At 33.7% G+C, this 26,729-nt stretch overlaps 7 protein-coding genes across 12 annotated transcripts; 3 read left to right on the top strand and 4 right to left on the bottom strand.

Annotated features, from left to right (window-relative positions):
- The first annotated feature begins 2,054 nt into the window (after positions 1-2,054).
- On the top strand, positions 2,055-11,623 carry Lrt (Leucine-rich tendon-specific protein). The gene is made up of 5 exons (XM_072904397.1): positions 2,055-2,178; positions 7,157-7,442; positions 8,323-8,637; positions 8,971-9,303; positions 9,475-11,623. The coding sequence occupies exons 2-5, from the start codon at positions 7,158-7,160 to the stop codon at positions 10,918-10,920; spliced, it is 2,379 nt and encodes a 792-aa protein (XP_072760498.1). The 5' UTR covers positions 2,055-2,178; position 7,157; the 3' UTR covers positions 10,921-11,623.
- Positions 2,079-7,267, bottom strand: LOC140672339 (dynein regulatory complex protein 11). 3 transcript variants are annotated; one of them, XM_072904394.1, is made up of 11 exons: positions 7,179-7,267; positions 6,746-6,866; positions 6,458-6,610; positions 6,236-6,369; positions 5,834-6,091; positions 5,380-5,681; positions 4,683-5,229; positions 4,111-4,472; positions 3,703-3,951; positions 2,467-2,943; positions 2,079-2,192 (listed from the first exon to the last, which is right to left on the bottom strand). In XM_072904394.1, the coding sequence occupies exons 1-10, from the start codon at positions 7,210-7,212 to the stop codon at positions 2,536-2,538; spliced, it is 2,568 nt and encodes an 855-aa protein (XP_072760495.1). In that variant the 5' UTR covers positions 7,213-7,267; the 3' UTR covers positions 2,079-2,192; positions 2,467-2,535. The 3 variants fall into 3 exon arrangements, with proteins under 3 accessions (XP_072760495.1, XP_072760496.1, XP_072760497.1); XM_072904395.1 differs by lacking the exon at positions 7,179-7,267 and having other exon boundaries at positions 6,746-7,173; XM_072904396.1 differs by lacking the exons at positions 6,458-6,610; positions 6,746-6,866; positions 7,179-7,267 and having other exon boundaries at positions 6,214-6,345.
- A 301-nt stretch (positions 11,624-11,924) lies between the features above and the next one.
- Aprt (adenine phosphoribosyltransferase) lies at positions 11,925-13,166 on the top strand. Its single transcript, XM_072904358.1, has 4 exons — positions 11,925-12,222; positions 12,345-12,576; positions 12,672-12,750; positions 12,843-13,166. The coding sequence occupies exons 1-4, from the start codon at positions 12,140-12,142 to the stop codon at positions 12,980-12,982; spliced, it is 534 nt and encodes a 177-aa protein (XP_072760459.1). The 5' UTR covers positions 11,925-12,139; the 3' UTR covers positions 12,983-13,166.
- Positions 13,167-13,286: 120 nt separating this feature from the next.
- LOC140672307 (TBC1 domain family member 31) lies at positions 13,287-16,370 on the bottom strand. Its single transcript, XM_072904354.1, has 4 exons — positions 14,757-16,370; positions 14,168-14,640; positions 13,872-14,101; positions 13,287-13,709 (listed from the first exon to the last, which is right to left on the bottom strand). Exons 1-4 carry the CDS (start codon positions 16,137-16,139, stop codon positions 13,414-13,416), a joined length of 2,382 nt encoding a protein of 793 aa, XP_072760455.1. The 5' UTR covers positions 16,140-16,370; the 3' UTR covers positions 13,287-13,413.
- A 185-nt stretch (positions 16,371-16,555) lies between these two features.
- Positions 16,556-19,427, top strand: LOC140672309 (activating signal cointegrator 1). Its single transcript, XM_072904356.1, has 10 exons — positions 16,556-16,763; positions 16,831-16,943; positions 17,018-17,127; positions 17,213-17,312; positions 17,412-17,679; positions 17,779-18,064; positions 18,175-18,338; positions 18,414-18,538; positions 18,650-18,841; positions 18,963-19,427. Exons 1-10 carry the CDS (start codon positions 16,696-16,698, stop codon positions 19,034-19,036), a joined length of 1,500 nt encoding a protein of 499 aa, XP_072760457.1. The 5' UTR covers positions 16,556-16,695; the 3' UTR covers positions 19,037-19,427.
- Positions 19,428-20,085: 658 nt separating this feature from the next.
- Positions 20,086-24,081, bottom strand: Tamo (PUB and ZnF_RBZ domain-containing protein tamozhennic). Its single transcript, XM_072904355.1, is given in 7 exon segments — positions 20,086-21,350; positions 21,352-22,680; positions 22,778-22,957; positions 23,057-23,256; positions 23,345-23,485; positions 23,784-23,840; positions 23,913-24,081. Coding segments are annotated over 5 exon segments (1,878 nt in total). The 5' UTR covers positions 23,478-23,485; positions 23,784-23,840; positions 23,913-24,081; the 3' UTR covers positions 20,086-21,314.
- An 862-nt stretch (positions 24,082-24,943) lies between these two features.
- LOC140672401 (DET1- and DDB1-associated protein 1) lies at positions 24,944-26,294 on the bottom strand. 4 transcript variants are annotated; one of them, XM_072904542.1, is made up of 6 exons: positions 26,260-26,294; positions 26,042-26,088; positions 25,715-25,775; positions 25,419-25,557; positions 25,241-25,302; positions 24,944-25,139 (listed from the first exon to the last, which is right to left on the bottom strand). In XM_072904542.1, exons 3-6 carry the CDS (start codon positions 25,739-25,741, stop codon positions 25,032-25,034), a joined length of 336 nt encoding a protein of 111 aa, XP_072760643.1. In that variant the 5' UTR covers positions 25,742-25,775; positions 26,042-26,088; positions 26,260-26,294; the 3' UTR covers positions 24,944-25,031. The 4 variants fall into 4 exon arrangements, with proteins under 4 accessions (XP_072760643.1, XP_072760641.1, XP_072760642.1 ...); XM_072904540.1 differs by lacking the exons at positions 26,042-26,088; positions 26,260-26,294 and adding an exon at positions 25,974-26,031; XM_072904541.1 differs by lacking the exons at positions 26,042-26,088; positions 26,260-26,294 and adding an exon at positions 25,855-25,964.
- Between the last annotated feature and the right edge of the window lie 435 nt (positions 26,295-26,729).

Raw genomic sequence — 26,729 nt, 5'->3', positions numbered from 1 at the left:
AGAGAACACGTAGGTCGATCAACTGGCTCCAATATAGCCGGTTCAGAGGATACAGCTTTTTGTGCAAGCATACAGAGTTCCTTGGATAGTATATCGTGCGAACGGTCGTCTTTCATGGAATCGTACGGCGCTTTTCGTTGTCGCACTCTTGAGAAATGCTCGCCTCTGTATACAGTCGCGCATCAATAATGGACCTCGATCGTGGGATCGAATGATCCCGGGCTGCAAAGCAATTTTATATAGCCGCAATAAGATTTTCGTTTCATCTTCGAACGCATCTACGTTACAATTACATTTAAAAAAAATTAATAAACATAATTATTATTTAATTTATATTTGAACTAATATTGTTTTGCGAACGCGATATATCTAAAAAATAATGATTATTCTCTATAATGATTTTATAATAATAATGGCAGTTTATTTCGTTCGAAGGATGTACGCTCTGACTTGGACGTAAATTAACTACTTATACAAGCGCCGCTTAAATTCACTTTTTTTCTCCGACGGCATTTGTATACAATGAAACTCTCGATCAGACTGTCAGTCGTACAATCTACTACCGCTTTGTCTTTTTGCTATATGAAAAAAATAAAGAACTCTTTCTGTGTTCTCGTTAGAACGATGATATGGCTCGATTTACAAAAAAAAAATTCAAGTCATATATAAGAATTAATTTGGCGACGAATAATTAATGTTATCACGACGTCCAATATTCATACGCTGCTTTTTTTATTTTTAGATCCAACATCGTTCTGGTTTGGCGTGGCATGTTATAAACAGTTCGGACTTATTAAAGAAGTCGGACTTTCTTTCACCGCAACTCTTTACGCCAGTCTCTTTCGCAGCAGCGTGGGCGTAGAAGCCCGGTTTTACGTGATTTCGTAACGACGACGACGGACCGATTTCCAGTATCAAAAAGCATTTCACGAGGATCCCAAAGACCTTCGGGGGCCCCCTATTACTCCACCCACTCTCCCTCTTTCTCTTTCTCGCCCGATCCTCTCCCAAATTCTCGCGCATACGAAAACAGCACGCGCGTACGAAGATCGTTTGCTACTTTTCATATCGTGGACGCATCAATAAATAAAGTCGTAGACGAGAAGATACGTTACTTTACATGGGAGGAGAAAATGTGGGATGTCGAGCTATAAAATATCTCCTTGCCTCATTAAAAAAGAGAGAAAGAAAGGGAAGGGCTGTGTATGTATATTAATGAAGTAAAAAACTGGAAATTTTTAAAATATACCTTCTTGGATTATAATCATTGATGCTTTTAATGGAGTTTTTTTTGCAGATTAAAACATCACTAATCAACACATAATGATATTTCTAATTTTCCTTCCTAGGCGACATGGTTCTTCTCATCGCCGTCGTTGTCAATCGCGACGATACCTGCTCCAGCTCCGACGGAGAGCTGGCTGCGGCAAGTGGGCGTAAGGGCCGGGAGAGAGAACGTCGTCCCGTGTTCCATACATGGCTATGCTATGTGGAAACCGAAAGACACACAGAGAGACGGACGGACGGACCGGGGGAGTCCCCACCGTATGGACACAACGGTGGAGGCGACGTTTTCTCTGGAAGCGGTCGTCGAGCACGCTCTCACAGTGCTTCGCAACACGCATGTTGTACGACCACCGTCCATGAGATCAACCTGGTGTTATCCGGGCATTTATGTCACCGCGCGACTCTTTAGAAGACGCGATGTCCGTTTTCCGCGCGATTATTCGCATCCAATGATTGACGCGCGCGACGGTGTAGATCATCACTGTAATCAAACTTTGCCGGTGACCATCGCCGTCGGGTGTTGAGATCGCCGATCTTTGCTGCGGAGATTTCTCAATACGGAGTCGATTTCACATTGTTACAATTATGCGGCGATATCGCGAGGGATAATAGATAATATCGAGAAGCGGTATTAAAACCGAGCTTTTGGTCCTCGATATTCCATCAAGTTTGATAGAAAATAAAACTCGAAGAACCTTGAAGATAGGATATGATACCAGGAAACATCTAAACTTCTGAGGATTCTTCATCGTTATAGAACGGATCGCATGATGTACTCGCAGGCACTTGACTGGCGTGGGTGCTACTGGGTTCCTCCTCCGCTCTGAGACCGAGGTCAGGTGTAGGAGGGTGCAGGGGTTGCTCGAGACTGACGCACATCGCACGTTATAGGTATGTACCCAGCACTGTAATCATAATGTAGTGACATTACCACACACGTATCATCTTTCTTATATATAATATATATATATATATATATATTTTTTTTTTTTTTTTTGCAAACACGCTCTTTCAGTATTTTTGTTTAGTAATATAAATTTATATTATTACTAAACCAAATTTAATATAAATATTAAAATACGCAAAATTACGGCAGAATATAGATAGAAATATTTTTGATTTGTATCTTTATGATGCGTCAAATTGCGTCACAAAATATTCAACAGAGATGTTCATTACCCGTGAATACATTTCTGCATCGAGCAAATTTTGATTTTGCGGCATTTTTATTTTTTCATATTTTTTTTTTCAATCAAGGGCTTTCTTCTTAGCTTCCAAAGCTCTGGCAAGTGAAGTGCGTTTTTCAAACTTGTCTAACGCTGCTATCATCTCCGTCGTAGGATATTGGTACGTCAATATCTCATTCATGATCTCGATCGGTTTCAACGGATTGAATTTGAGGGTGATTCTTCGTTGCAACGATAGCACCTTTTCTACGGCTTGCCGGATGAAGTCCAGAGGAATCCCGATGGACATCTTGGCCAAGCAGGAGACGTCGATATTGCGATCGACGCCGTGATATTTCATTAACAGATTCTTGTAATACATGTACAACGTATTGTAATCAGTAGTGGGCACTCTTATAAATTTGTCGTGCAGCTTAATGAAGGCGGCTGTCGCTTTCTGTGGTTCTTCAGATAACGAGAGAAATAGTATCTGTTGAATAAATCCGTAATATTTTAATAAGAAACATCGAGCAGAATTTTGGTTCTACGCGTATGCTGTGTGTGTGAATATTCTGTTTTTGTGCGTCATTGACAATTATATTATATTATATTATATTATTTTATATTATCTTGTTTGTCACCAAAAATATATTATTACTCTTTTATTGCTTTATAATGGCTTTTTTCTTCTCATGAGTGCTATAAAAAGATATCTTGATTTAAATTTTAATTCTTATAAAAATCTGTATTGAAATTGAAATAAAAAACGGAATAGTAGATATTTTTCAAATAAAAATATCAATCCGTCTTTTTTAGTATTTACGCCAGTGAATAACAGTATCTGCTCAGAACCTCCAACACTTTAAATCCTACGTTAACTTGCCCGCCACCTACGTCTCCATACAACGATACTACTATATACATCAGTAGGAGGTGTTTCATTGATGAGCAACCTCGAGCGATCGAGACGAGAGGTCCGAATGACGTAGAAAAAGAGAAAGAGAGAGCCAGGTGATTGTGTGTGTGTGTGTGTGGACCCGACGAGGCGGCAGTGGCGATTCATTCATATTGAAGAAAGATCTCAAACGAGAATAACAAGAATTTTATAAAGTAGGCGCTGCTCGATCACAGTCCTCCACAATTTAGGAGTGCCATTCTGAGAGTTCTCACGATACGAAATGCATTTTTGATGCTTGAGGATCTTCAAATATTATAATACGAATCGAATAAAATTTATTCATATATTTACCTGATCTCCCGGCTTGATGCCTTTCACTAATTTGACAAAATCTTTTGCGAATCGCCTAGGTTGAAGATGCCGTTCCGCCGGCGGAACTTCCTTTAGCCAGGGTTTTTCGCCAGCATCGAGAAAAATGATGGAAGGCGCATAAACACGGGCCACTTTAGAGATCATTTCTATGAGCCTCTTTTGATTCTCCTTGCCAACGTATTTATCAATTAAAACAGGTGCCGATACATCGAAGAGTAACGCGCCGACCTAGAAAAAAAAAAAAAAAAAAAGAGTTCAATTAGATCAATTAGAATTCCGTTCCTTTTTAATTCGTGATGTTACACAATTGATGAAAATTATTTTGTATACGTATAAATGCTTTTTCCTTCATTATAGTCAATCATAAAGAGAATTAGAGAACTCTACCTCTGAGCAAATAGCATTGGCGAGCAAAGTCTTTCCGGCTCCTGGTAATCCGTAGATACATACGGAACGTATGAGCGGCGCTATTCGATGCGTTTCCTTGGAGATTAAGGGCAGCACGCAATATTCCAAAACGAGCTGCTTTATCTCTCCGAGCCGTTCTTTATAATCTCGGAGTTCGTTACGTGCTTCATAATTTTGATAGGAAAGATCGCCGAGCCAATCGCGCAAGGAAACAATGCGATAGTTTCTAATAATCTTAGCTTGCAATAGCTCATTGAAAAGATCCTCGACGGGCACGTCTTCTAAAATATCCTTTTTTTTCTTTTCTATTCTGACTCTGTCAGTGGCCTTCTTTACGTCTGCTATAATAATTAATATCTAATTTTTTAAAATCTAATTTTAACAGATAAGAAAATTTGAAAGCTAGTTATCGTTAAAATTTATTAAAAATAACAACTATGGCTGATTACAGGAAATTCTTTAGGACATTTATTATGAGATAACTATGATAAAGTTCAATCGGATGACATTAAATGTGAATATTTTTTGGTCATTAATTCCCTATTAATCACCTTTGTCTGGAATTTTTTTCGCGAATTTCTTTTTATCACGCCCGCGATCCTTCAGGAGTGCCTTATTTAGCAATGCTAGCTCAGCTCTCATCAGCTCATCCACGATCTCTCTCATTTCGAGCTGCAGCTCATGACAAAGTTTCTCAGTAATCAAATCCAAGTACTCTTCCTGTTCCGGATTATCACTTTCGTCGCGAAGACTCCAATTTCGAATAAAATCATTGTTCGCTTCCTCTAAACAAGATAAAGCTTCTGTTTGCGGCATCTTCCAACCGGAAATTTCGGGTTTGACAGGTTTTTTGACAGGAATCATCATTTGTTCGGTCTTTCGAACAAGCTTCCTTTTGACTTGCTTTTTCTTTTCCAATTTTTCCATTAAATATTCCTGCGGCGTAGAGGTTTGTCCGGTTGCGATCAACACGCTGCCGCCGAGATTTGCCGCCGGAAATACATCATATTGGCCGACTGTGTCGTACCAGATGACGAACCACTCGTGAATCTCATCGGTAATATCCTCCATCAGTCCGGGGCCTCTAATTCTCAGTAGCTTTCGAAAAAAATTAATTGTTTAAAATTATTATTATTATATTTATTAATAATTATAAAAAATTATTATTATTCTTATCTTCTTTTTAAAAACTTATTCTTTATACTTTTTCTTTTATTTTCTTATTAGAAATTTTGGTCGCAAATTTACCCTCGTACGTTCATCGCTGATTGCCTTTTTGGTGTGCGCTTCGAATACGGGTATTTGAGTACGTTGTCGCTGAAAATTCTCCTCGTCCTTTGCGATCGTTTTGCGACTCTGCCAGCTCGGTGTCGTCATACCTAGAACTTCCTCAAGACGCGCGATTCGTTTTTTCATAGCTTTCCTCGCGGCGTAGCGTCGCCAGGCGCGTTGTATTGTTATCGCTGATTTGATGTATTTGGCGCGATCTATTTTTTTCGGTATTATGTGTCCAGTCGCTACTTTCCTATTGTAATCGTATATACGTTTCACTGCAAAACGGTTGTTTAGTATTAGTAACATTGCACAAGTAAGAGCAAGTTTATATAAGAATCGATAGAAAAAATATGACTAAGAAAATTTTTCTTTACACAAAATTATTCGGTTTGAGAAATCTTATCCATTTTTTTGCGTCTAAATATACCTTCTGCTCCGGTGCGGCGTCCCATCCTGGCTCTTTCGTGACTCTGTATCAGTAATATCGCTCTGTGCATGGCTCTTTGAGCAGCGAGCTTTGCTTCTCGAGCGGCTTTTTCTTCGGGTGACTCGCGGATTTCTTCCACCTTTGAGGGAACGGCGCGCAATTTTCTTCGTGGCACACGCGTCTTCAGTGTTTCCTCCCCCAATTCGGTCATACTTTCAATATGCAACTGCGAGAGGCTGTGTTCCCTCATTGGCGGTACTGGATAATTATGAAATAAAAGATTATATATATTTGTCATTTAATTAAATAACTTTAATTAAAGTTAGTTTTGTTAAATTTACTTATTTTTGCATTTTACATCTTAAAAACAAGTTTCTTACTAATTAAAATGATTTTGCGCACCCTTGTAGGCACTCTCTACCAACTCCTGAATAAACTTTCTGCGTTCCTCGAGACGTTCCCGACCTGATACTGATGCAAATAGCTCGAGATCGTCCGGTGTGAATTTCATACGATTTAGGATATTGTCGGGCCATCTGCGTGACAAATATTTTTTCTTTTTATAAATTACAAAAGATTTTTTTTTTAATTAGACCGTCGAATAAGTAAAAAAGAAGACCGTACTGATAGTCGCTATAATCTAGTTTGACGATTTCCTTTTTATATTCTAGCATTCGCCCGATAGCACAGTCTAATATTTGCTTGATTAACTCCCGTTTTTGCGTGTGCAACATTTGATCGTAACACATGATGAGTCTTCTTACGATATTACGATATCTATGTGCATTAATTTATATAACATTTATATTATTAATTTATATAAATATAATTTATATTAAATCTGTATAAAAATGGATAAAAGTTGTTGATATTACATCATGTAATATTACAATAACATTTTTAAGCACGTACTTTAGATACATAGATAACATAAAATTTAAAGCCGCTTTGTTCTTTAGTGGTGTCTCTTGTTGCAACTTTCGTTCGAGCTCCAACAACTTTTCTAAATCGCTTCTCGTGATAAGCCATAATTCTGTATAATAAACGTGAGACATTTCGAAATTATATTTTTCAATATAACGTATGTAAAATAATAATAATAGAAATTTGTAGTTGTTTTATACTCGCAATTTTAAATTTGTCAGTTCAAAACTGTGGTTATCAATGATTGGCGTTTAAGAATGAATTTGCGCGCGTCAGTCGGAAACAAAATCGAAATCTTTTATTATACTTTGCAGTAACACTATTTATTACGTGAAAAGTATTTTCTCTACGATAAAGAATTGCAAATATAATTAATTTATTAAACACGCTCTTTTCCAGGATGCCGAAGCCATTTCGAAACCTGCTCGTTTTAACGTTGATAATGACGGCGTCATGTCTCGATGTGACGGAGAACGACGCCACGACGACAACGGAGACGTCTACGGCGACGAGTACGTCTAGAACAACGACGATCGCTGTCGAGGAAAATGCATCGCCGTCATCCTCGTCCTCTTCTCCCTCCGATGCGGTTTGGGAGTGTCCGAATATCACAAAAGCGGGCGTGGAGTGTTCCTGCGACTTTCCACACACGCTTAGATGTACCGGCGATAGAACGGCGTTGCAGGTAACTGCAAATTACAAAATTAATCAATGTTATTAAATAGGACAATATTAATTTAAAGATTAAAAGATTGAACATTATTTTAATTTGTATTTAAATTTAAAAAAAACAAATCAGTCTGTCAAACAAGATTAACAATCTCTTATATTGCAAGTATAAAGAATTAAACGTTTCGAAAATATTGTGAATATTTATTGTTAGCTGTTCAATTCAAATTAAAGTTGAAATGAATTTTTCCTCGAGAAAAATTTCGAAAGACACTGTGGAATGAGATATAAGCTCAATCTCTGATGTTACGCTTCGCGGCGCAATCGAGGTCGTTACTTTTTAAGCAACGGTCAAGAAGAACGTGGGTGGTATAGACTGCCAATGAAATACAAGTCGTATACATATATTATTCAAGAGTCCATTGTGCTCACTTTTCTTTTTTATTCATTCTCTCTTATTCTCGATTGCCCGATCTATCTTGCTTCAACGTACATCATCCGTTGTTTTCCTCCGCGCGAATATCCCGTTATCAATTATGTTTTTCGACATTGCAACAAATATCGTTCGCACTCGCAACAACTCTCTTTTTGCGAATCTATTAAAAGAATATAGAATCATAAAAGACACTAGGTAATAGCCAAGCAGATTATATATTGATTTAATTTGATATTATTGATATTTTGCATACACACATGAGAATTTTAATATATTTTATTATAAGTAAATATATTTTATTTTTTAAAAATAATTGATTATATATATTTAGATTAAATTGTTATAGAAAATTAATTAAAACTTTACAATCTATATATAAATTTTCAAATAAATGGCAAATACAGAGAGATAAGAAAGAATGAAGAGATTATTCTTATTGTCTCTACTATTGTGTTTTTAGATCATCAGCGAGCATTTGAAACGTAGTCGACCGGACACGATATCGCTGCTGGATGTGACTGTGACAGGGATCTCCGTGTTGCCGGCACGCTTCTTCGAGGATGTCGCGCTTCACGGACTGGTCGTCTCTACCGGCGAATTGAGACGCGTCCACGAAAATGCGTTTACAGCGTTAGCACGGCCGTTACAGGCACTTGGATTGCCCAACAATCTTCTGGACTCGGTTCCCACGACCGCACTGTCATATTTGGTCGGTTTAGATCGATTAGACTTGTCCCACAACAAGTTGAAGACATTAGAAGCAGATTCGTTCAAGGTACGATTAATTAATTAGTAATTTACATTTTATAATATTGAAAATAATGAAAATTTTAATAAGAGGATTTTGTTAATACAAATAGAGGGAAATCGTTATTAGATTGTTATTATGTCACATTTACAAAATACGAAATGATGTTTCGATTTGAATTTCAATAAAGAAAAGAAGAAATAAATTCAGAAATTTAAACAAAAAATATAAATTAGAAAAATAGTAAAATAATAATTATTATAAAATATATATGAAACAAACAAGAGATAACTTTTTGTAAAGAATAATTTTGAAAAAATCTTTTTTTGAAAGAATAATAAAATATTTTTACCATTTTAGGGACTGTCAAGCCTGACTTATTTGGATTTGTGTGACAATCTGCTGTCGCAATTATCGCCCCAAGTTTTCCTAGCACTGCCAGCGTTGCGCTCGCTGAGAATGCGCGGAAATCGTCTAAGCGTTTCTGCACTGTCCGCGCTCAGGGGTCTGAAACGCTTGGAAGAACTAGATTTATCAAGTAATTTACTGCTAGGTCCGATGGGTCCTAATCTGCTGCCACAAATGCCCAGGTTACACTTCCTAACCGTGTCGGAGAACGGTCTTGTCAACGTTCAGCAGGGAGCTCTCATGGGTCTCAGGAATCTCACTTATCTGAGCCTGAGTCACAATCAGGCAAGTGTTGGCTTAAAAGATTAATTCAAATTCGATTTTGCTAAAAATAGTATTAAACGAAAATTTGTTTTAAAAAGTTAAATTTAAGTTTTTGCTTGATATATGAGAAAAAATGAATTATTTCGAAATGATTTTATACAAAATTGAGCTAATTATCTATTTAATTTGCAGATCGATGTATTGGAGGATCATTCGTTCAAGTATTTATCGACCTTGACGCGGTTGGATTTGGCGAATAATCGCATCGTCGCCGTGTCTAGTGCTTCCCTGGCACACTTAGAAAAGCTAATTACCTTGGATTTAACTCACAACTTTTTACGAGCACTGACGGCCGATCTAGTGGTGCCGTTGAAGAGTCTGCAGGACTTACGACTGGACGACAACGAGATCACGATTGTGGCAAGCGACGTACCGACGTCGAAGCTGCGTCTCAAGCGACTCTCACTCGCTGACAATCCGTTGAATTGCGACTGTACACTACTGGAATTCGCTAACTGGTTGACAAACTCCAGCCTGTTGGAGGAGGACAAGTCGTCGGCAGTGTGCGCGACACCGCCCGCTCTAGAAAACGGCATTCTGACGCAAGTGCCGCCCGGTAGCCTGCTCTGCGGTGAACCCACGCCGCCCATGATGACTCGGGTGCCGCTGGCGAAAATGCAACTAAGTCTTAAGGAGTTCCGTTACGACGAATCGACCGGTATCAATCTATTATGGCATATGGAACAATGTACCGAACATTATACGTGCGACTCGCTCATCATTTATGAAACGATCGACGATAGTGAGGTCCGGACGGAATCTAGCCCGTTGCATTGCGACTCCCGAATGATGCGAGATCCTTGCACTTTGCCGGTTGCCATACCGGCCTCGGTGCATTTAAAATTAGGTCATAAATACCGTTATTGTGTGGTCTTACTAGTACCTACTGTCTACGACGATATGTCCCTCGGTCTCGACTGTAGCGATGTCATCGTCTTGGAGGAAACCTTGGAATGGCGAAAGATAGCGACGGAAGAGCAGTCGCCGAGCGAAGAGGATCCTCATCCTTTGACGTCTTCGACACAGTCGCCTCTTGGCTTCTATCCCCGGATCACCGATGTCCACGTGAACGTATCCGATAAGGGTTATCTGCACGTAGACGTGGTTGTTTCCAGAACGAAGGAGATGACTCTCGCGTCATCGACTTGCCAACTGTCAGTCGTTGTGTTCGACGCAATTTCCGCAATTCATCAGCAGAGGCTCAATTGCAGCGTCGCGTTCGTCACTGACGTGGAAGTGTCGTCGCCAGGTTACTACAGGGTATGCGCCAGCTTGGACGAACTCGCTGATGTGGCTCTTGTCACGCCGTCCGCCAACCTGGTGGACGATCGCGAAAGATTTCGTTGCGTCGAAGTAGTCAAGCAAGGCTACGGCAGACAAAACGCCGAGGTGTTCGTTGCGATGGCCGTGGTTGCTGTGACCGGCGTCTTCCTCATCGCCCTTGCTATGCTCGCTCGGAGCCTCGTCAAACGGCTGCGACATCCCAGAATCCAGGCACAGTGCTTTCTGCCGGCTCAGGAATTCGAGATCACTCACAAGGCGCATTATATCAAACTTTTGGCCACGACTAAAGTTTAGCGCCTTCCGGATGCTGTCGACAAATTTACAACATTGTTCATGTAGAATTACAAATTTAGAATTTTAAAAATTCAAAAATGTGTAGATATATATACAGGATGATGGATTTTAATGTGCGAGTCAATTTATGGAAATGTTGTTTATAGGAGAGACACTATTAGCGCTAACAGTGTCATTTTATCTTTGTTACTCATTAAAAGTTGAACAAGGATAGAACGACGCTGTTAACGCTAATAGTGTCTCCCCAAACGCGCCCATAAAAAAGTAACGTTTATCCCAGAGATGAAATATTTTTCGATTTTTATCGATTTATCTAAAAATCTCAAATAACAAATTATATATTTATAATAGATTTACATCTCAATATTTTCCAATTAAATTTAATAAAATAGGAGAAAGAGAGGGGAGGGGGTGAAAAACCATACACGCAGGTTCGAGATCTGCGAGCGATTTTAGAGGAAAAAAATATTTCCTCATTTTGTAATATATATATATATTATGTACTAATTTTGTCTGTTTTTTATGCTGTAAATATGTCTTTCTAATCGTTTTTTTAATAACGCGCATTGTTGTAAAGTGTAATAATAATAATTATATTTTATACACTTACCATTTCGTTTTCGTTACTAAATCGCGAGACGTACGGATATGCGTCTCGCATAGAGAAATGAAATATAAATAAATTCTTATTTAACATCTCGCATCTTGAATATCTTTCTTATCTTTATCTGTCTAATAAGAGAATTATAGAAAACAAATATTATATTTTAAATATATACATATATATTATTTACTTCGGAGGCGAGTGTGCACGTACGTACATACATACATTGCATAATCGCCATTACAATTATACCAACAAATTATACGCAACGAAGTTGTAAAATTTTGCGCGGTAAATTTGAAAAAGACATATATAGCGCCATCTTACGGAGATTTTAACAAACAAATGAGAATAATTTCTACAGTTTGCTTTATCGATAATCGATATAACAATTATGTAATCTTACATTCCTTAACCCTACAAAATCAACAGGTGTCTTTAAATTGATAACCGAGAGTTGACGTAAAATTTTATATATTAAGAAATAATTAATAAACTCTAAATTTTAGTAGAACATTATCGATGATTAACATCAATTAGCTTTTCGACACATTCCATTTTTTTGCTGATATCTCATTGCTGTAAATTTTATTATAAAAGTACAATTAGACCACGATGGACAAGAAGGATAAATTGCAAATACTGCAGAACGCTATAAAGAGTTATCCTGATTTTCCTGAGCCTGGAGTTATTTTCCGGTAAGTTGATATTTGAAAAAAAAGAAATTTTTTTAAAAGATCACAAGAGAGATTGAGAAATATTTCAATTTAATATTTCCTTGTTTTTCATTTATTGCATTATGTAAACCACTCATTTTCAGAGACATATTTGGTGTGTTTTATAATATCACAGCGTTAAGAGCGATGAAGGATTTAATTGTGGAACATATTTTATTTCTCGAAGTTGATTTGGTTGTAGGACTGGATTCGCGTGGTTTCCTCTTTGGTCCTATGATCTGTATGGAATTGGGTAAACCATTCTTGCCCATTAGGAAAAAAGGAAAACTTCCAGGCAAGGTTACCCAACAAAAATATGAATTAGAGTATGGTGAAGTATGTTGAAAAATTATATGCAATATTGACTGTTCAAAATATTATTTTTTTATATATAAATGTGTATAAATCAATTTTTTATTCTCTTTTTATAGGCTACATTTGAGTTGCAAACAGACTTTATTAACAAGGGAACTAGAGTGCTTATTGTTGATGATTTGCTGGCAACTGGAGGTAAAATGAAAAATAGTTTTTAATTATATATATTATATATGTATATTACTTGAAATATATAAGTGTTAAAAATAAATGAAAATTCTTTGAAGGTACCATGGCTGCTGCTGTGCAATTAATAAAATCAACAGGAGCTGATGTAGTTGAATGCTTAGTGGTAATGGAGTTGACTTCATTAAAAGGCAGAGATAAAATTGGAGTTCCTGTTTATTCCTTCCTAGATTATGATTAACAGGTGATTTTTGCACAATATTTGTCATAAGTACAAACATTTAACATAGGACTAAGTAGACATACAAAATTGTAATAATGCAATATGTATTACCTCATACATTTTTGCCATATAGCATAATATTTCATAAAAATATTCTACAAGAAAACTATTTTACAAAAATGAATTAGAAAAAACGTTTTTTATTACATATATTTGTATACATGTACAAAAAATTTCTATATTTTATATAGAAGTGTTAAGATGTAAATATAAAAAGATTACTATTTGTAAAAACTGTACATTTTCGAAAATACAAATACAAAATATATATATATATATATATATATGTACATATATATATATATATATATTTCATAATGATTATATTAAGATATTTTATTTTATCTAAATTTAGCGAGATTAACTTTTACATTATAAAAAAATTAGTTCTACCTAACCTCTGTTCTACAAGATCTCAGTGAGTCTAGAAAACTTTGTATTTCGTATTCAAGTCTCGTTACATCTTGCTGCAATTTCTCATAATTCTTTGATTTGCTGTCTTCAAAGTTTGTGAGTGTATTATCCGTAATCTTACATTTATTATATTCTTGTAACTTTTCCAAATGCAAATTATCAATATTTTTGTACAAATGACCGTAAGACTTTTCCAGTTTTGTATTTGGTATAAATTTGTCGAAATTCCAATCTAAATTACTGATATGCTCTTCAAAGCATTTTTGTACTTCTAAAAAAATGAAAGCAGTTAATTAATGATTTCTTTCTATATTTATAATTAATGTAAACTAAAATAATGTAAATTAAATTTACATAAAATTAAATACGCTATCAAGATTAAACTGAGAAGATATACGAAATCAAAGAGAAAAATGTACAGAAGTTTGAATACCATTTAATCTTGTTTCATGAATTTGTCTTGTAAAAGCTTTGGTCTCTGTACATAATCTTTTTCTTTCAGCAAGTTCGGTAATCTTACGATTACACTCTTGCAAATATTGTTCTTGTATTTTCAATTTCTTCAAGTCTGCAATGTTAAGATTCTCAGTGAGAAATTTTGGATATTCTTTTTTTATAAACAAGGGATAAGGCCCAACATGATTTAATTGCAACAATTCATTCCTGAAATAAATTTTAAATATTAATGATCATCACACGTGATTATTGTGTATATTATTGCAATAGTACCTCAGATAACTATTAGGATGCAGTCGTTCTGGTGTCTCTTGATCTAATCTCTTCGCCATCTTCAACAAATCCTTGGCTCTAATATGACTCTGAGTGTTATAAAATGTTTTGATATCTCCAGAACTTGATTTTATTAAGGAAATTATATTTTCTCTCGAATAAATGTTATAAGCAACGACACACATCAATAGAAGGGAGGGTTTTTGAGAAGATAATAGATGATCCCATAGAATCAGCCACTCGTCTCCCGATAACACTTCGCTCACAGCAGTCTGTAGTAATGGCCATGCATATTCACTAGTTGTGATCCCATGTTCGCAAAAGATATTTAGTAGTGCAGGGTCTGCTTCCAAAAGAATATTTTCAATAATTCCCAGGATGTTCAATGGTGGCAATGGATGGTATTCAAACCACTTTTGACAATAGTTTAGTAATATACTTAAAATCAACTCAAAGGCAAGTAAAGGATCTTTCTGAAACAAAAAACAAATATGTCTATTATATATCTATTATGTATTAGTACTTTCGATAAGTAAAGAAATATTTATATATTAAAATGGAATATGAATAAAAAAAAAAAAAAAGATACCTGAAATACCACAAGAAATGGAAAAATCAAGTTGGGAAGAAATGAACTTTGTATTAGCAGTGGGCACCATTGCAACAAGCAATCCATTGTCATGGTTAACAATGATGCTTTACTTCTGTCAGCCAAAGGATAATCTTTCAAAGTATTTGATGTAAGTTTTCCATGTGTTACCTTACTTGCCAATGCAAGGTATGCATTTTTGTTGGCTGGTAATTTTAAAATAGTGGACCAAATTAATGTACGATATTTATCTGGAAATTCTCCAAATTCTTTTAAAATAGATGTTAATCGTTCTATGTCCAACTCTTGTTTCATACTTTGTTTAACATATTCCAAATGATCGCTTATTTTGTGCGCGTGTAATTTATGTAGCTTTAATTGTTTTTTTGGTTGGTGACATTTTTCTGAAATTATTTTATCTATGTATGTTATATTTAAGCATCCCTCCTGATCTATGTACGCTATATATCTGCCAGCGGATGAAACCGCAAATTTCTTAATCCTATTAATGGAAATAGGTGTATCAAGAAAACTTGACTCATTTATATCACAAAACTGAATGGTACATTTCGAAGATAGAAACGCGATAATTTTATTTGCTCCACCATCCAAAGGGCATGGAACAATCGATAATTGTTTCGCCTCGATAAAATTCTTAGATAAATGTATTTTCTTTATTAAACTCCAGTCATATGTATTAAGAATACTTATACTTCCTGCGCCAGCCATTATCATAGCTCTTGCATCTTTTGTAAAGATAAAATCTTTGATATAACGTACTTTGAATGTACTTGTTTCAATTTTAATATCTTTATGCAATTGTCCAAATGTCCAAGCCTGCATAGTATCATTGAGATACAGCACAACAATATGTCCGGCGTTTGAAAAAGCAGCTTTTTTGATTACAGCATTCCTTATGTCAACTTTTAATTGATGAGCTCTGTTATAAGATTGCAGATCCCATATTATTACTTCGTTTCGAGATCCCGTTAAACAGTAATTTTTGTAAAAGGAAACATGTGTCGGTGGTAATCTATGACCGGATAACAGACAAAATTCATCGATGTCTGCATGAAGTTTCCAAATCTTTATATCACCTGTATTGAGTCCTATTAATATTTCTCCCTTGCATACAGGATTAAATGCCAGAAATGTGGATTGTCCGATTTTTCCGAGTATTTTGTAACATGGAACTTCATCAGACAATTCAATGCAATGTAAGTATCCTTTAATGTCTACTACAATCAAACATTCCTCGTTATAGTCAAAGGACATTTGCATGAAACTAAGTCTGGTTGTAGAATATTGTTTCTCGATATTGGCTCTAGGTTCATATCTGTAGCTGTCATTACTTTTAATCAACTTATTCCAGCCACTATGCATTATAAAAGCATGTCATAAATATGAGCAGATATAATTATTCAATACAATTTCCTCAGAAATTCTTCATTCGTTGTAGCTTCATCATTGTATGTTACTCTGTTTAATCACGCAAGATACAAAAATAGTATTAACAGAGAGACTTCTAGCATTAATTGATGGATATAGACAGATAGAATATAATGGAAATCACAATGTTTGTTTGTTTTTTTTTTTTTTTTTTTTTTTTTTATATGAAAGATATTTGACAATGCTATGCAACACGTTACATCAATGAGCCTTTATGGAAGTTGGAAGTAGCGTAACTTAAACAAACTCGCTGCGAGCTACTGTCGGTAAAGTAAATTTTTGTATTATCGACAAACGGAGATTGATACCAGAGAGAAACTATATACCTTCCGACATCCGACTTACGACAGCTATTGTAGACCGGCTTACGAGATCACGTAAAACCGGCCCGTGGCGTCTCTCAGGCTTCTTTTACTCTCTGCTATTAGAGAAAAGAAACAATATTAGTCTTGTGAATTATTACTATTATTTATTTGTCATTGTCATTATCATGGACAAGTGGGTGAGAGAGAAATTGTCCGAATTATTGGATTTTCAGATTCCGAATGATTTAGTCCAGTAAGTGCGGAATAGATAAAATTGTTTCTATATTTTACTTGTTTGCATAACATTATGTCAATTTCAGATATATTCTGCAAATAGAAAATGAAAGAGATCTAGAAAGTTATATTACATCTTTATTGGACAATGAAAATGCAAAACACAGACAATTTGTAATAGATTTGAAGAAACAACGTGGTGAGCAAATGTAGATGAATCTTAGGAGACTATTTTTGACAGATTGTTACATGATTATTAAAATACTGTTCCAGCATCTTATGCTAATCAAACAGGTTACAAGAAAGCAAGCAACAGTGACAATGTACCCAACAAACAGAATGAAAGGAAGAAGGGAAAAGCAAAGGGAAAGGAAAATATTCAGGTATATTTTATACTTTTTTAAAAGTACTTAACACATAACTGTTAGAAAATTATAAAGATTATCTTTTTTTTTTTTTTTTTTGTAGATGCAAGAAACCACCAAATTGGAAACAAAACCTGAGAAAATGGAAAAAAAGAAACCCAAATTTGTTAACGTGTTATCTCATGGAGATATTCTCCTGAAAGGTATTTATATTGTAACAAATTTGTATGATATATAATGCATCTATGTGATGAGTAAAGCAATTATTTATATAAGTGATATATTTTTATTATAATGTTTAGGAAGACACAAATGTAACTGTGAAGCAAAAAGACATGCATTAATTAACAATTGTCTTAATTGTGGAAGAATAGTCTGTACGCAAGAAGGTGCAGGACCATGCTTTTTTTGTGAAGAACTTGTTTGTTTTCCGGATCAACAAATACTTCTTCAGCGTAAGACTAAGCAGGCTGATATTTTGTACAATAAATTGATGGAACAAAAGCCAAATAAAGGCTTTGAAGATTCCCTCAAACAAAGAGACAAACTTCTTGAATTTGATCGCAACAGGTAGGCACATATTTTGCTTCTTTTAAAATTATTTATGTTTTAATCAATAATAATTATAAATTAATTATAAAATAATTTTAAAAAAATTTTTTAAAATAGCGCTCGCCGCACTAAGGTGATTGATGACGAATCGGATTATTATCAGTCAATTAATACTTGGCTTTCTGCTGAGGACCGTGAAAAGTTACGGAAGCAAGAATCAGAGGCACACGCCCGCAAGCACGCCTCGCGTTTAGATAAAAGGGTTACTATAGATTTTATGGGAAGAGTAGTTGATAATGATCAATTCAATAATTTGCAACCAGAAGAGCTTGATGAAATAATATCATACAACAATGTTGAAAATCCAAATATCTGTCCAACGATAGAATTTAATCGCCCAACAGTAAGATTGCGAATTTTTTTAAATTAACACAATAGTAAATTATATATTATTTTCTTTGACTAATCTGGAACAACTTTTTGATGCATTTTATATTTCATTATGATATCAAGTTTATTGAGATGGGAATATGTGCATCAAGTAGAAGAATTGGAAATAATACATGGAACACAGAAAGCAGAATTCAAGATAAAGAATATTTGGAAATGTCTGATCAAGGCCTGTGTTTGAGCATGCATCAGCCTTATGCATCATTACTGGTATCAGGAATAAAAACGTGAGTTCACACTGCATGATATAAAAATATAATTTGCAGTTAGAATGTCTGATGTGAGTTGGTTGTTGTTATCAGTCACGAAGGTAGAAGTTGGTACTCTTCGCACAGAGGAAGACTGTGGATAGCATCGACTGTTAAAGTACCTTCAGCTGAAGAAATTTTCCATATGCAGCACGTCTCCAACATATTAAAAAAAAATGGTTAGTAAAAAGTATTCATCTTGAAATATTTATATATATATTTTTTATACTCAATTATATTTTTACCTTAACTATATTTTTAATATCTTTAATACCTTTTGACAATTCTAGAAACAATTAAGTTTCCTGAGATTTACCCCACGGGTTGCTTGTTAGGCTGTGTAACAGTGACTGATGTTCTACCTCGGGAAGAATATAGAACGTTATATCCAGAAGGAGAAAGTGATAGTCCATATGTTTTTATATGTGAGAATTCTTATATGTTACCGATAAATTTTCCTATGAAAGGAAAACATAAAATTTGTAAGTATAATCACGAGCAATATATATTTTTTATATTTAATATATTTCCAGTGGCAATATATTTTCATTAATTATGATTAATATTTTGTCAATTAAATTAAATTCTTCCTTTATATTATAGATAAACTGGACAAGAAAATTCATCAAGCTGCTTCTAAATGTTTAGAAAAAGCCATGCGAATGTGCAATCAATAACTGATATTCTCGTTTCTCATAATTTCTTTCGTATCACTTCTCTTCTATTAAATTAAGTAGAATAAAAATGTTTTCCAGAGGTATATGTTTATTTATAATAATAATTTAAATATGTTACATGCATCCTATTAAAAATAATCATCTGCGTTTTGTACAAAAGTGTGATTTTTCTGATAATGCATCTAATAAAAATTTTATCTAAATATATGCATACTCTATATTAAATGTTATTTGTATACAACAGATCATTATACAATTTACATAAACTCCACAAGATGTTACAATGTAACTATTCATGCACATTTTACATCGTATCAATTTACTTACTTTATTTACCATTCTGTTATATATTTTGTCCATGAAAAAATATTACCAATTCTATTATGATTGTAATATCAGACTTTTATAAACGGTATTAAAAATGATTTGTATCGAAATAGAGTGTATATGTTTGAAATATGCAAACACATTATCTCTAAACAAAGCACAAAGATTATTATATTGTACTAAATCTTCATTTTTAAAAAGTGTCAAGTATATTATTTTATTAATATTTCAGTGTGTTACCTATATAATCAAGCATAATGTAACTATAAATAGTATGAACCATTTTCCTTATTATTTTGACATATTAGAATTAGATTATGTAAATTAGGCTAACAATAAATCAGTACAGTCACAATAAAAATTGTATATAAATTAAAGTACATTAGCTCAAGCATCGTTATAAATTTTCTGTTGAGCAAAACTTCATTATTTCTCAAAACATATTACATTAAGCTAATTGGCTATGTATGTATGTACATAATATCATTTTACGCAACACTGATAAACTGTGGAAACACGGCATTTTGCATATATATCTTATGTATAAAATTACATATTTTTTCAACAATAGTATAATATATCTTTAAAACAAGCTTAAGGGGTAAAACATATGTTGCAGAGATATTTTAACAAAAAGATATTTAGAAAATAAGTAGAACGCATTTAATATTTTAACGATTCAATTAATAAGGAATGTATAAATAAATATTTGTGTGCGATAATTGTTTTTAAATAAATAGAAGGCTGCTTCCACGCAATTTTAATACGGATATAGATACAATAAAATTTCATTAAATTATAATAGGATTAACGCATCTTTTTTCTATCATGTTTATCGTTGTTACATTTATAATCTTTTCTTGTAATAATATAGCACAACATTTGTATTTTATTATTATAATTCTTGTAATAATATAACCAATTATAATAACAATCCGCAATTATAATAGTGCAATAATTGTATGTTTAATATGTTCTGGGAAGAAGAGGGAAAGGATGAAGGGTGCAAAGTTTAACATTTTTCTTGTATTTTGTTAAACTTACTTTCAGACATACCGTCAGAAAATAATTCTTCAGTTTATAACATTGCATAGACTATCATTTGCAAACCAAAGAATTTTTTTTTTTTTTCTTGACAAATTTCAAATAATTTTGTTGATTGCATATAATATAGTAATATATATAATTTATTAGAGTAACGGAAAATAGCTAATTTTTCAATTCATTGCAACATTCTTTTTTAACAATTAATTAAATTAATCTATTTATAAAAAGAAGAAAATTTATCTCGAGTTTTGAATGCATACATGACATTTTAATTTAAGAAATAAATTGCACAAATATTACATATATGCATCTAAAGAAACAAACATATATGTAATTAAATATTTTTTGAATAAATAACGTTCCAGCGTTTTATACATTTCTAATTCATTTCTCTTAATTCATTTCATTGATATTATTTTACGAACTTTGGCCTAATATCTGATTAAATTTTATTGTTTAAGTCTTGTCAAATGCTATAATAATACTAATAATAGTAACGCATGCGATTTCAGTGCCTACTTGATACTCATTTAATAGGCCACACAATATAACAATACTACTAATGCTAAGAAAGTCTGTTATATTACAAGCTCCCTTATCTTGCGTGAGATAAATTTTAAATAAATAGTTTTCTCTTCTTTATATATGACTCAAGATTCATATGTGTACATGCTATTAATATATATATTTTATGCCTCTAAATTTTCTGTATTCATGTTTCTCATTTTAGGTCGTTGAAAAAGATTGACGTACAACTTATTCGTTCAAACATTCTATATCTTACACACAACACCTTTGTGCAAACCTTTGTGAGAAATATACAAAAACTTATTTTCCCTTTCAAAGAGTCATATATTCTCTCTCTCTCTCTTTCAGTCAGCCTATATATATGTTGGAGAATCTTTCAGACTGGTATGGCAAGCATCACAGATAGAAACATTCTTCTCATTCACCAATGTGCACTTGGGGCATTCCTTACCACCACTGGCGAGCGGTTTATCCTCATTTCCTTTGCACCTTGATTTGGCGCACATTTCACAGATATCCCGATCGGGCGTATTCAGATACGTGCACGTGGCGCAATTCCATCTCTTCTCATTCTTCTTTTCTTCCTCTTCCTTCTCTCCTTTACTTAATCGCGCGACATCGAGATTTTTGAGCGAATCCGCAATTTTCGCTATCTGATCCGAAGATTTGTGCGTACGCGGAATCGGCAGAGTTTGGCTGTTATGCTTTTTGTCTCTGCTATATGTTTCAGTATTGTATCTATTTGAGTCTGACAAGTCGAAGGACGAGGATTTCTTCTTGAAAGGCAAAATGTCCTGATAACTCTTACCGTTTATCTCGGACGAGTCGATCTCATTCGCTTCGATCCTGCTGGTTCTTCTCTTCTCGAATCTATGCGCGCTATACTTGTCCTCGTTCTCCGTTTGTCTAAGCGTCTTGTGTTTGAATGTGCGGATAGGTTCTAACTCCTTCTTATGCAACACATCGTCTCGGTCGTCGAGGTCCTTGTAATACCCTAAGCTCTCGAGATTTCTATACACAAAGTCCCACGTATCGTAACCATCCTTACCAACGCTGGAATTCAACTTGTTGGCGACTTGCCTCTTGTCATTTTTACCGTATTCGTGATGATCTCCGTCGCTCGAAGTCTGTCGTCTGTAAAAGTCCACCTCGTCCAAGTCTGATATCCGGTGGGACGTAGGTTTGCGAAGAGCGTGTGTTTTGTCCGTGTAATTCGCAACGGATGTTGGTACGTCGAGTTCAATCAATCTGCCGGTTGGTACTCGAGCCGCGTACGCTGGTAACGTCGCACAATATGGATTCGGTTGCGCGGTGTTACCGTAGAACTTATTTCCATGAGACGGTAGGCAGCTATAGCTGTTACAACAATTGACAAAACCGTGATCGATCGGTTGATAGTATCGATAATTGGCTGATACCGCCACGTTTGTCGCGTCCTCGATGCACCGATAGTCTGCCGTTTGACAAACTGGCATCGTCGTGTTGTAATTGGCATGCATGACAGGCTGATGATACGGTAGAGGCAATGGCACAGTTTCCATGCTCGTTTGTTGCGGATAATAAATATCTTTGTAACTGTCGATTTTCGCGCACCGGTTCTGATGCACTTTCTCGAGGAAACGATAATTTAGCGCTCGGATGGCCTGCTCAGGCGTACCGACGTGATTTTCGCGGAATTCTAGCACTTCCAGCCAAGAGATGGTATAGTTCTGCGACACACTTTCCCATATTTGCTTCAAGATCTAAAATTCAAAAGCAAATTAGTTTGTATTTACAGTTAATTCATGCCTTAAACGATTGCATTATCTATTGATTATTTATTATTTATCATTCCATTACCTGACATTCTACAAAGGCAACAATAGCATCCCTGCTAACATTCGATACTTTATCTGGATCAATCGGTCCGTCCAAAGTCAGTATACCCAGACCGGTATGCTTGTATCCCATTTGCTCAAACATTAACTCTGCGCCTATCAGATTCGCCTCTACTTCATGCTTGTAATAACCACTATACGTCTACGATTAAATCAAATATGCATACATAAGATTTGAGTGTATGTTAAATCATATATTTCCAAACACAGAGTAATGACAAAATATTTTTCAGCCAATTACCCTTACTGTCCTGTACTCTTTTCGCCAAGGCTGTGCCAAAAGATTAGCAGCATATAAGGAAATTGCGCTCCAAGCGGTGGCTGCTCTGTACCCACTGAAATCTGTCACTGTCGCTGCTGATCTATGCAAAATATCTGCTGTTTCTTGAAACACATATTTATTCTCGTTGGGTACTAGGCAAAGATATTCTTTTATAAAGCCTAAAATTTATACATTATTAATATCAAAATATATAAAATAAACATATATAAAAGTTGACATTACCCGAGACAATTTGATACACAGTACCTTCCAATTTGTGTCGTTGCTGTAGTTTCAATGGGCTGTCATCTGTTTGTAAATATACCAAATGACTCTGCTCCAATTTCATACTAATCTCTTGTAGCCTGTCCTTGCCCCTGATTATTACATCATTTGCCATTTTTATCCCTATAATTTTAATGTAACAGTTAATATAAATTGTGTAATATGTGCAACTACATGTAGCTAACATGAGTTGTCATTATTATCATATATGTTTATACATGTGGCTATAAGCGATTGAAAAGTATCATCGTGAAAATTTCATGAATGTTTTAGAAGCTTGACATTTGTACGGATATTTGAGTAAAAAATATATGTATGTAACACTTGGTCGACAAAAAAGTGCCACGTGTTTAAGCGATCAGGAAACTGCACGTCGTCTGGAAATGAAAATGATCGCGTGTCCCATGCACACATTACAAACCTCCTAGAAATCTGATTTCGGAGCAGATTCCCGATTCAAACTACGGCTAGCTCCAACCTAAAAATATAATCCTATATTTAGTAACGGAATCACGGGCTTCTGTAAACTCGATGACGGTTTTGCGATTACTTGGCGCGCGGCGTGACTTTCCATTTCAGGTTGCACGAGTCACCGAATAGATGCGACAAACATCGAAATAACGCGTGCCGTTACATCTCGTTCCGTAAACTGTAAATATTTTTCGCAAGCTTTTTTTCCTTCCTTCTTGGTTATGTTCGCATTTCGCATACTACATCCTACATCATGCATGAAACGCGTGGAGATATGAGATGCATTACCGAATCGTCTTTCTAAACGCAACTCCGCCACGTGGAAATTACGTGAAACTTTTACTAAGTAAATTTTAAAAATAAATAGCGGATAAGTATATATACGATAATGTATATATATATATATATAAATAAAAGTAGAATAATATATATATATATATATATATATATATATAAAAGTAGAATATATATATATATATAAAAATAGAATATATATATATATATATATATATATATATATATATATATATGTATATCTATGATAAAAAAGTTAAAATAAAGTCATATGTGAAATTTAAATTTATTTTACTTTATGTATGTATTTAATAAATTTTTTGCAAAAGAGATTCACACAAATTTATTTTACAAGATGAATGTGCATTCTTATACACACTCAAAATATATAATAATCTATTTTATTGCACATTATTATCTATCTTAAATTTCCTTTTTTCTCAATAAATAATTTATCTCTATAAAAAACTGCTATGCAAACATTGATACAGCGATTATTGTTTTATTTAAAATTGCTGCATAACAGTGCACATGACAATTCAAATATCTAACATGTTTGTAATTAAGATATAAACATATAATTATATATATAACAATAAAAAAAAAACAGTAGATATATCATTTTTGTGATGTTTTGTATACATTTAGATTTATAAATAAAATCCATATCAAAAGAATATATTCATATATAAATTTTTTAAAAGATTATCAAAAGTGATACATTTTTTACTTTCAATTCCATAAATTTAATAAATAAAATAGTTTCGTATTATAACATAAACATATTGGTCTGTGAATAATTAATACATTAATAGATTAAGTATAAATGTCGATTATTTAAGAATATATATATATATGTGTACGTGTCTGTGTATGCGTGTGTATGAAAAATGTCCAAGATATCTTAAAGACTGTTATTCAGATCGAGACGTGGCCTTTTACTGCGCACTGTTGATGCATCATCCTGGGCATCGCCACTAGTGGACAAGAATTCCCTTTTTCTGTCTATGCTCTAAAAAGAAATGTTTTATTCAATTAAAGATTACAATTATTTGATAAAAATAATCAACAATATATATGTATGTATGTATGTACAATTTAATTTCTTTTTACCTTCTTATCCCATTGTTGATGCAGATACCTCAACAGAATGGTAGTTTTCTCAGTAACTATAACTGAGCAGGTATAAAATTATTATAAAATTAATTATTATAGGTGCATTATATATCAATTTATTATATGTACATATATCGGTCTGCATAATTGTAATACAATATACACAAGTACATACTTTGCTCCGAAGGATAATCCTTAGTTGGAAGATAGACTGACGGTCTCTTGACACATGTTCGATTCCCATTATCAGTATGATGGTTTGCAAAGTTTTTTTCGTCAATTGAGGGGAGACCTTTCAAAAACTCGGCAACAGACTGCGAACAGATTTTTAATACAAAGTTCATACAGAGATTTATACACTGCATTTACATATACTACATGACACTATCATTATAACACATCTCAATAGAAGATATAGAAAAAAAACTTATCAAAAAATCCTGAAAATATTTAAAGTTTAAAAGTACATACAAAATATAAGCTGTGTGATGTAAACATTGTTTCCTCAAGTGTCCAGTGTAATATATAATCTCTGAAATCAACAAAAAAAAAAAATCAAACTGACGATCTTTACATTTCTTACCATTATAAATGAATAATCTGTTAACTACGGGGGAATTCAAGAATCGTCCACTTATAAAAAAAAAAGACTTTAGTTGACTAAGATTGACATGAAAGAAGCTGTCGACTGTCGTTTCAGTCCAGAAATAAACCATAGAATATTTCATACATTGAGAGAGCATTCGCAAAAACTGTTGCAGATAAAACAGACATGACACAAGTATAGAAGGATATTACCTACACCACACGATAATTGATACTATACATTTTCTTCGCTCTTTTTTCTGAAAAAAGAAACAATACAAAATAATACAATATTTAAATATAATTGTTAATTATTTAATATATTAAGTAAAGATATATATATATATAAATTGCACTATTATTTGAATTTATATATATATATTGTTTATTACTTTATTTACCATCCTTAAATTAGATTCTGAGTTACTTACTATTAAATAATATAAATGAGAATAAAACTTATAAAATTGACAAATGGTAACAGACTACACAAACTGTCATTATCGACGAGTTAATAATTGTAAATCTATGATCAAAAATCATATATATATATATATATATATATATATATATATATATATGATTATTACAAAATAAAATGATAATAATGTAATAGTATATAAATATATTATAATATTAATATTAATACATTTTTCAGAATTTATAAATTTAATTTTTGATTTATATTTAAATTTATAAGTGACAAATATTGTAATTGGAATATTTTGTTTCACACCAGGGACAAAAATAAAAAATAGCAATATAATGTAATAAATGTTTTTTAATTGATGTGATAAAAACCGTCTAATTAAACTCACGATAAATAATTAAATATTTGCTTCAAAATTAATAAATTGCTCTATGTGCATACGTTGTATATTATACATGCACATTTACACAT

The sequence above is a fragment of the Anoplolepis gracilipes genome, chromosome 13 (assembly GCF_047496725.1).
Source record: "Anoplolepis gracilipes chromosome 13, ASM4749672v1, whole genome shotgun sequence".
In the NCBI taxonomy this organism is placed as follows: domain Eukaryota; kingdom Metazoa; phylum Arthropoda; class Insecta; order Hymenoptera; family Formicidae; genus Anoplolepis; species Anoplolepis gracilipes.
Note: the sequence above shows the minus strand (reverse complement) of the source record. Positions and strands in the feature narration are given on the sequence as shown.

Excerpts from the sequence above, each read along its gene's own strand:
- Lrt (XM_072904397.1), top strand. The coding sequence starts at position 7,158 with ATGCCGAAGCCATTTCGAAACCTGCTCGTTTTAACGTTGATAATGACG. Across the intron at positions 8,638-8,970 it reads TAGAAGCAGATTCGTTCAAG|GGACTGTCAAGCCTGACTTA; the intron begins GTACGATTAATT and ends TTACCATTTTAG. Across the intron at positions 9,304-9,474 it reads TGAGCCTGAGTCACAATCAG|ATCGATGTATTGGAGGATCA; the intron begins GCAAGTGTTGGC and ends TTTAATTTGCAG.
- LOC140672339 (XM_072904394.1), bottom strand. The coding sequence starts at position 7,212 with ATGACGCCGTCATTATCAACGTTAAAACGAGCAG. Across the intron at positions 4,473-4,682 it reads GAAAAAAATTCCAGACAAAG|CAGACGTAAAGAAGGCCACT; the intron begins GTGATTAATAGG and ends TAATTATTATAG. Across the intron at positions 3,952-4,110 it reads CCAATGCTATTTGCTCAGAG|GTCGGCGCGTTACTCTTCGA; the intron begins GTAGAGTTCTCT and ends TTTTTTTTCTAG.
- Aprt (XM_072904358.1), top strand. The coding sequence starts at position 12,140 with ATGGACAAGAAGGATAAATTGCAAATACTGCAGAACGCTATAAAGAGT. Across the intron at positions 12,223-12,344 it reads GAGCCTGGAGTTATTTTCCG|AGACATATTTGGTGTGTTTT; the intron begins GTAAGTTGATAT and ends ACTCATTTTCAG. Across the intron at positions 12,577-12,671 it reads ATGAATTAGAGTATGGTGAA|GCTACATTTGAGTTGCAAAC; the intron begins GTATGTTGAAAA and ends CTCTTTTTATAG.
- LOC140672307 (XM_072904354.1), bottom strand. The coding sequence starts at position 16,139 with ATGCATAGTGGCTGGAATAAGTTGATTAAAAGTAATGACAGCTACAGA. Across the intron at positions 14,641-14,756 it reads CATTTCTTGTGGTATTTCAG|AAAGATCCTTTACTTGCCTT; the intron begins GTATCTTTTTTT and ends TTTTTGTTTCAG. Across the intron at positions 14,102-14,167 it reads CATCCTAATAGTTATCTGAG|GAATGAATTGTTGCAATTAA; the intron begins GTACTATTGCAA and ends AATTTATTTCAG.
- LOC140672309 (XM_072904356.1), top strand. The coding sequence starts at position 16,696 with ATGGACAAGTGGGTGAGAGAGAAATTGTCCGAATTATTGGATTTTCAG. Across the intron at positions 17,128-17,212 it reads AGGGAAAGGAAAATATTCAG|ATGCAAGAAACCACCAAATT; the intron begins GTATATTTTATA and ends TTTTTTTTGTAG. Across the intron at positions 18,842-18,962 it reads GAAAGGAAAACATAAAATTT|ATAAACTGGACAAGAAAATT; the intron begins GTAAGTATAATC and ends TTTATATTATAG.
- LOC140672401 (XM_072904540.1), bottom strand. The coding sequence starts at position 26,017 with ATGTCTGTTTTATCTGCAACAGTTTTTGCGAATGCTCTCTCAAT. Across the intron at positions 25,303-25,418 it reads GGATTATCCTTCGGAGCAAA|TTATAGTTACTGAGAAAACT; the intron begins GTATGTACTTGT and ends ATACCTGCTCAG. Across the intron at positions 25,140-25,240 it reads ATCAACAATGGGATAAGAAG|AGCATAGACAGAAAAAGGGA; the intron begins GTAAAAAGAAAT and ends ATTTCTTTTTAG.